A 9080-nucleotide genomic window follows, 5' to 3' on the forward strand; every position below is an offset into this window, starting at 1 on the left:
ATGCCCTTTTAAGGGCAATACCCATACAAATGCCCTTTTCAGGGCAATGGGTTGCTTAGGTTATTTTAGATAGTTATTTTATTTGGGAGGTTGGTTGGGTGGGTGGTGGGTTTTACTGTTGGGGGTTGTTTGTATTTTTTTTACAGGTAAAAGAGCTGATATCTTTGGGGCAATTCCCCACAAAAGGCCCTTTTAAGGGCCATTGGTAGTTTATTGTAGGCTAGGGGTTTTTATTTTGGGGGGGCTTTTTTATTTTGATAGGGCTATTAGATTAGGTGTAAATATTTTTTTTTTTATAATTTGGTTTGTTATTTTTCGTAATTAAGTGTTGTTTTTTTTTGGTAGCTTAGTGGGGGTTTTTTGTACTTAAGGACTTTTTAATGTTTAATTGTAGATTTAAATAATTTTAGTAGAGTTAGGTTTTTTAATATGTAATTTATTTTATTTAATTGGTAGTTTAATTTAATTGTACTATAATAGTTAGGGTAGGCTAATTAATAGTTTAGTTTCTTTTAATTCTACAGGTAAGTTTTAATTTATATTAAAGGGCCACTGTAGTCAAATATACACTCGTGTTGTAACAATAGTATACTGTTAAATAAATCTTTTTTCAATGTACATCCTATTTGAAATCTTATTCATTTTCAATATATCACTTTTTTAATTTTTATCTTTTTCCAAACCCACTGATTTATACTCCGTATCTGTATTCCAATCCTGGAGGACAACTCCAGTTGGAAGATGGCGACTACCGGACGCAATGCGCATGAGCGATTTCACGCAACGTCATCAGATAGATTGAAATTTAATGTGCGCATGCGTTATTTTCTGTCTGTTGTTGGTAATGTCGGCTTCTGTGCCAATATGCGCATGCGAGACTAATAGAGAACGATTGTGCATGCGTTGAATGACGAAAATGTATTTAAATTGCATGCTAATACTGGCCATACGATTGGCAAGTATGTTATTGCTTAGACGGCCCACATTTGAGGGCTGGATAATGTGACGTCATTGACAGAAAATAAAATGTTATTCTTATGCTAAAAGGAGCTTCGTTTTTCAAAATAAAAGGTACCTTACATTTATATTATAATTGCAATGTTTAATGTTGAGTGCGCTTTGCCTAAGAACAGCAAAAGTTAGTAATCCTTTAAGATAGGGATGTTGTAATTTTAATTTAAAGTTAAGGGGTTGTTAGATTTAGCGGTTATTAGCTTAATTTAGTTTTTTGCGATGTGGGGGGCTGACCATTAAGGGGTTAATAGGTTTAGCTAGTGGTGGTGATGTGGGAGGTCAGAGGTTTAGGGGTTAATAAGTTTATTTAGGTTGCGGCGGGGTCAGGGAGCGGCGGAATAGGGGTTAATAACATTTTGTAGGTGGTGGCGATGTGGGGGGCAGCAGATTAGAAGTGTTTAGACTCAGGGTTTAGGTTAGGGTGTTAGGTGTAAACGTAACTTGTTTTCTACCATAGAAATCAATAGGGTATGCTTAATTTTCTTGCAGCATCGAACATAAGCTTTCGGTGCTTTCATACTCCCATTGATTTCTATGGCATCCGCGGCCTCAAGGGTGGCGGATTAAAAACCAGGAATAGCCGCGTACCTGTTAAAAGTTTGATAAATGGGAAAGTGTCAAATAGAACCAAAGGTGTATTCAGAACACCTTTAATGACGTAAGCATCGATCTGCGTTGGATTGAGACCAGCGGAACGTCACAAATTTCAACCTTTTGCCGGTCTTGAGGCTTTGATAACTAGGTTGGATCAATCTCACAACAATTACCATGCAGGATTCCGGCATATTTGCGGTTGACACTTTGATAGATAGGTCTCATTAACTCATAAATATATGTATATAAGCATATACATATACAGTATATTTATAGCGAACACACATTCCCCATAGACCACAATGTAAATGCCATTTTATTGCTTACACCCCACACCCGCTACTTTTAACCCCTAAAAACTGCTTAGTGCATTTTTTTTTTATAAATGCTCATATGTTTTATTTGCCAGAAGGCACTACAAAATTTTTTGGGGGGCTGCAGTTGGGGCACATTTTAAAAACTTATCAGATATCTGACCCCTGATTCATTTTCTGAGTGCTAATTGCTACTGTGAGCTTGCGGTAGCAATAATCAGCCACTTGTAATGGCTGGTTATTTCTTGTGAGCCCATAAATGGGCGAATTTGCCTATTTACGGGTGCACACTGAACAAGCGCTCCACTTGTAATCTAGTCCTTAAAGGGATACTAAACCCAATTTTTTTTTATTTCATGATTCAGATAGAGCATGCAATTTTAAGCAACTTTCTAATTTACTCTCAGGAACGGAAAGCTTAGGAGCTGCCCAATCTTGGTTCAGAACCTGGGTTATGCTTGCTTATTGGGGCTCAATTTATCAATCATTTGGGGGATTCTCCTTTTTGTTCTCCTATCAGTTCTCCACAGCTCTCCTTTGGAGAAGCGCACCTGTGCGCCGTATTTGTCATCAAAAAATAGTTTTTTTCTCCATAGGAGAGCTGAGGAGGGTTGAGAACTAATGATACATTTCTCTAGTCGGATTAGTATCTGCGCCTTATTTATCACTGAAAATAAGCAACTATTCTCCATGTCAGTCATTCATAAGCCAATAGAATTTTTTATACAGCCTTCCGAGTAGCTGTGTTAACACCCCTCTTCAACAAACTGTCATGTAAGAAAAGAGATCTAAATTTTTATTGTTTTTGTGCTTCAATTACTGCGCTTCTTTTATATCTTATTTTTATGCCCCAATAGATATCATTTTTGTGCTCTGTTATATATTATTTTGGCGCTCTATTATATATATTTTTTATCACGCTAATATATATTGTTATTGCGCTCCAATAACCATTATTATTAAGCTTTGCTATGGATCATTTTTGCACCTTGTAGAGTCCTTTTTTTTAACTGCTTCTACAACTGGTAGAGAATAGATTTCTAATGCTGTTCTCCACAATAGTTATGGAGAACTTTAATGCAGAAACTTGCAGGAGAACTTTCAATCCTCCACAGGAGAACATAAATGATACATTTGTAACTAGGAGAATTAATGAGTTATAATTAACTATATGAAATACGACTAAAAGGATCTAATTTAACCCATTTTTGGAGAACATGTTCTCCAAGGAGAGTGAGAACAGAGTAGGAGAATTTTACAGTTGAACTTGACCAATTTTAGGTGCATTTGTGAATCATAACTAGGGGCATTATTTTTCATGAGAACTTTTCGAAGAAAATATAGGAGAATTGGAATGATAAATCGAGCCCATGGTGACTAAATGAAGCCACCAAAAAGCAACTGCTATCCAGGGTACTGAACCTAGAATTGGCCGGCTCCTAACCTTTACATTCCTGCTTTTTAATTAAAGATAGCAGGAGAACGAAGAAAAATTCATAATATTAAATTAGTAAAGTTGCTTAAAATTTCATGCTCTATCTGAATCATAAAAGAAAAAAAAAATGGGTTTAGTATCCTTTAAACTATTATTTTCTATTGAAATATAAGTTTACAACACTGCACACATACTATCTTTTTAGCAGCCATATTGACAGTAAAAAGGTGAAATGTAGTCAACTATTTTCTTTGTTTAATCTTTAAGACATTTTTTTAAATATATTTAATTTTTTTAAACCAGAGGCAGTTGTCTTAATCAGCCAGTGAGGATTAAAAGGAAGCACAATACAGGTACTGCAGTATTAGTTTCAACTTAAAGGGACAGTCAAGTCCAAAAAAACTTTCATGATTTAAATAGGGCATGTAATTTTAAACAACTTCCCAATTTACTTTTATCACCAATTTTGCTTTGTTCTCTTGGTATTCTTAGTTGAAAGCTAAAAACTTATGCTAATTTCTTAGACCTTGAAGACTGCCTCTAATCTGAATGCATTTTGACCACTAGAGGGCATTAGTTCATGTCTTTCATATAGATAACATTGAGCTCATGCACGTGAAGTGATCTAGGAGTGAGCACTGATGCAAGTCTGTCAAAAGAACTGAAATAAGGGGGCAGTCAGCAGAAGCTTAGATACAAGGTAATAAGAGAGGTAAAACGTGTATTAATATAACAGTGTTGGTTATGCAAAACTGGGGAATGGGTAATAAAGGGATTATCTTTCTTTTTAAACAACAAAAAATCTGGTGTTCACTGTCCCTTTAAATCTAAACAGTTTTTACATTTCTTTTTTTTTAGGCAAAATAAATACGTTTATATTTTTTAATGCTGCTCTTTTCATGTATATGGTTAATGCTTTTGTACAATGCCCCAATAATGTAACAAAAACATTCTAAGGAAGAATCATTACCAACTATTACTGATTTAAGGATGCTTGGGGGTGGAGCTTCAATTGTTCAGAGTTTGGAGTCAGTGTGTTTAGAGACAGAGACAAATCTGTTCTATGGGCTGTGCTGGTATAATATGGACATCTTGTGGTGTTGCTAAGCATGAAGAAACAGAAGTAGGGAGCAGCTATTTTCTCCCCATGAGGGTGCAACCTAAAACATTGGGTAGTTTTATAACCCTTGTAGAGCCACTAGGTGTATAATGGCTTTTTAAGAATACAACAATTCCACTCTCATTGTACCTTACTTTCTTTTCGTACATTTATTGTAATTCATCTTTTGTTACATTTCAGGTTCGAGGTCACGGAAAATTCCATTCCCAACAAGGAATCCTTTCACCTGGCTTTTTCTCTTTGTCTCCTGTCCTAATTACACATATGAGGTATATATAAATGTCTTTAAGGGGTAAAATAATGTCTTAATTATGTGTTGTAGTTATAAATATATACAGTCATGGCCAAAAATATTGGCACCTCTGCATTTCTGTCAGATAAAGCACCACTTTGCCCACAACATTTTTGCAACTACAAATGTTTAGGAATTTTGTTTGTATTGGTATGACACAAAAAAAGTGGAATAAAAAAAGGCAAATTTGACACGCAAAACTCCAAAAATGAATTGGACAAAATTATTGCCACCTTCTCAAAATTGTAAGAAATAATTTCATTCCAAGTTTGTAATGCTCCTGTAATTTGTAATTAAACTCACCTGTATCAATTAGCAGTTGCTGACAATATAGAAATCACACTGGCAACCAGTTAAAATTGTGAAAAATTTACTCAACCTTTCTGTTGTGTGTCTTTGTGTGCCACACTGAGCATGGAGAAGAGAAAGAGTAGCAAAGAATTGTCTGAGGATTTGAGAACAAAAATTGTGGAAAAGTATGGACAATCTCAAGGTTACAAGTCCATCTCCAGAGATCTTAATGTTCCTGTGTCCACTGTGTGCAACATTGTCAAGAAGTTTACAGCCCATGGCATTGTAGCTAATCTCCCTGGACGTGGACGAAAGAGAAAAATTGATCAAAGATTGTAGCGGATTGTTCGATATGTGGATAAAGAACCTCGATCAACTTCCAGACAAATTCAAGCTGACCTTCAGGCACAGGGTACAAATGTGTCAGCTCGCACTATATGTCACCATCTGAATGAAAAGTTACGCTTTAGGACAATGACCCAAAGCACACGTAAAAAAGCACCCATAAATGGTTTAAGACAAAGCACTGGAGAGTACTGAACTGGCCAGCAATAAGTCCAGATCTCAATCACATAGAGCACCTGTGGAAAGATCTCAAAACAGCAGTTGGGAAAAGGAACCCTTCCAATCTGAGAGACATGGAGCTGTTGGCGAAAGAAGAGTGGTCCAAAAATCCAGTAGAGAGGTGTAAGATTACAGGAAGCAATTAATATTAGTTATTTTTTTCCAAGGGGTGTGCTACCAAATATTAAATTGAGGGTGCCAATAATTTTATCCAGTCCATTTTTGGATTTTTGCGTGGAATGTGTCAGATTTGGCTTTTTCCCCCCACTTTTTTGTGTCATACCAATACAAACAAAAGACATAAACATGAGAATGCCTAAACATTTGTAATTGCAACAATTTTGTGGGCGAAGTGCATTATCTGACAAAAATGCAGCTGTGCCAATCCCAAAGTGAAGTGCATGACATACCATTGTGCATTTTCTTTAATTAAAAGTAATTACGATACCTTAGAAAATTCTATACTAATTCACTTATTACAAGCATTTGGAATCTTTTCATGGAGCCATAACACACCTTATGCATTTGATGAATATAATATAAAAGTGGTATTGCAATCAATGCTTCTCCAGCAGTTTTACACAGGGTTTTGAACTTTTCAGATTTAACAGCCTTGACCTTATGAAAACTCCTTTTGAATTAATTGCCTGTGATTCTTTATTTCTGTATTGGCCCCAGTGGAGATTCAGGGGGGAGAGCAAGGGGTGCAAAGCGCACCCGATCTTTTGTTGGGCTAAGGTGTCGGGTAAAAAATACTACTCCCTGCCCCAGTCCTTTTAAGGAGGCCATGTCCACAACTGCCAAACCACCTGGCTCCACCTCCCCCTGCTCTGACCCTGTAACTATGCCTCTACCAGCCTTTAACCCAGGGCTAATTGCCCCATAAATAAGGTTATTGGAATTGCCTCCAGATGGCCCACACATTTTAAATCTAGTATGTTAAATCCCCCTTGACCACAGCTTTTTTTTTCCTTTTAATCTGGATTTGGCGATTCAGCTAACCAGAAGGCAACTGTCCCCCCACTCCATTCATTTTCTATAGCTCTTTCTTCCTGAGTTGGAGAGAGTGAGCAATAGATTCTAACAACCTGATAGAGCAGTGTTAAGTGTGTTATATTTTGCTTGATTGTGTTGATGGATTCTTTTGCATATACACAGCAGCATGGGGAACATTTGCTATGGAAAAAGGAAGCCAGCCCCTCCATCGCTGCTAATTATTTTAATGAGATCAAGTGATTTATTATAATTAATTAGGCTTAGGAATAATTAAGAGTGTCTTGTTTTAGCTGTTGCTTTGCATACCTTACATCTGCTGGATATTTTCCAGGAAGTAGAAGGTTAAAAGCTGGGCAATGGCTTACCAGTATTTTAAGAGAGAGGCTACATGTGGGAGGAGCAGAGTAAGGTCTGGTGGGTGTGGCCATGGCTCAATTAGTCCCTTAAAAATGGAACCCTGAGTGGCTGTGGGCAGGAAGTGGGCCATAACTCCCAATCCATAACAATCTTACAGGATGCAGAATGGTTGGGAGGTATGCTTTTATGGGAATTACATTTTAAATTTCCTTTAATTTGAGCAACATTAATGCTTGCATCTTGCAAACTGTTTATTTGTGTGAGTACAAAAGTTACTGTAAATATTGTGTCTTCTAGGTAGGAAGCTGGATCAGTTTCACAATAATGACTCAATGTGCCCCAGGTACGTCAGTGGCTCTTGCAAAGACATTTCTTCTGCTTTCTATGAAATTATGTATTTACATTTTGTTTATTTTTTATTTTTTTGTCTTTCAGTTGGTTTATTTACGTTGATTGGTTTCATTCAGATGACTATATGGGCAAAGGAAAAACATCGCAGATATATCCGAGAAATCAAGGATTACCCAAGACTTCGTATGTCTATAATTCCATTCCTGCTGTGAAAAGGCAATTACTACATAACATAAAATAAATCACCTGAAATATCTCTGATTGCTTTTGAAACTCAGTTTCATACAGACTTTTTCACGTTTGTATTGTTTGTAACTAGAATTAATAAATTTACTTCACCAGTCATGAGCTTCTAGGATTTCAATGCAATTTAGAAAAGTTCAACATGTTTTAACCTCTCTGGTTTTATAAATCATATTCACCTAGATTACGAGTTTTGCACTATAGAGGGTGTGAAATGAAAGCAACAAAAGTTGCGTTATTTCCCCCTCCATAGTGCTGCCAATACAAGTTTCTGAAAAGCCGCCTTATGCATACGATATGGTGGCGATAAGCTCCATACCGCACAAAATCCTGAGAATACATGATCGTGCTTTCCCCATAGACAATTGAATAGCCAATAGAATTTCATTATCTCTCATCCTATTGGCTGATTTGAACAGCCAATAGGATTTCAATAGCTCTCATCCTATTAGCTGATTTGAATTTCAAAAATCAAATCAGCCAATAGGAATGCAAGGGACACCATTTTGAAAAGGCTCCCTTGCATTGAAGATTCAGTGTTCGGCAGTGAAGAGGATGCTCCGCACAGGATGTCTTCAAGGATGGACGCGCTCTGCGCTGCCGGGATGAAGATAGAAGACGCTGCCCGGATGAAGATAGAAGAAGCCATCTGGATGGATGAAGACCTCGCAGCTTGGATGAAGACTTCTCGCCGCCTGGATGTCCAGACTTCAGAAACTGTGAGTGGATCTTCAGGGGTGTTAGTTTTTTAAAAAAATCTTTTTTTTTTGTTTGTTTTAGATTAGGGTTTGGGCTTCATGTAAAATAGCTGAATGCCCTTTTCAGGGCAATGTAAAAGAGCTGAATGCCCTTTTAAGGGCAAGGCCCATACAAAGATCTTTGTGACCTATCTTTGAGATTGGAACTTGTGGAATCATTATCTGTCCACCTTGGAATAATTACTTTTGGTTTTGTTAACCCAGGTTACTTTCACATCACCACTCATTGACTTATCCTTTTATTATTCCATCGTTCAACAAAGTTACATCTCCCCTGTGTGCAGAGCACTAAGTGCAGGATGTTTTGATGTACCCTCTTGGAAAAATAACTTTTAACACAGATGAGAAACCTTGTTCCCTGAATCGGCAATAGGAGTAAGCATTCAGAAACCCGCTGGTGACGTCAGACGCCAAGATACATGTGGCGTTTCTGAATCACCGACTGTAACAAGAAAGTACTGAATGCTACAGCCACATCAAAGAAGTTAAGGTAACTTGTATCATTGGTGTCCCAAAGCATACTTCAGAGCATAACTGGCCTGAGCAAGCAGTGAACTTTCCTTTAGCCACGACGAACTAAATTTATGGTACCAACCTCACATATGTGGCGATAATCAATAATGACTTTGCCTTTTTGTAGCAGCACAAATACTCCGCCACACTTAGATTGCTGCATCTTGCCACATACTCGATACTGTGTTTAAATTGCAATATCTGTACAGAGTTCAAATTTAGAGGTTAATCAAATTGA

At 37.1% G+C, this 9080-nt stretch overlaps 1 protein-coding gene across 1 annotated transcript in view; it reads left to right on the plus strand.

The window, feature by feature from the left end:
* LOC128640703 (very-long-chain enoyl-CoA reductase-like) overlaps positions 1-7540 on the plus strand; it is an 89775-nt gene extending 82235 nt beyond the window's left edge. Inside the window, exons 13-15 of the mRNA XM_053693131.1 lie at positions 4658-4746; positions 7275-7320; positions 7413-7540. Of these exons, the coding sequence (XP_053549106.1) occupies positions 4658-4746; positions 7275-7320; positions 7413-7540 (263 nt within the window). The remainder of the gene's footprint in view (positions 1-4657; positions 4747-7274; positions 7321-7412) is intronic.
* The last annotated feature ends 1540 nt before the right edge of the window (positions 7541-9080 follow it).

Source organism: Bombina bombina, chromosome 10, assembly GCF_027579735.1.
Source record: "Bombina bombina isolate aBomBom1 chromosome 10, aBomBom1.pri, whole genome shotgun sequence".
Lineage (NCBI taxonomy): Eukaryota > Metazoa > Chordata > Amphibia > Anura > Bombinatoridae > Bombina > Bombina bombina.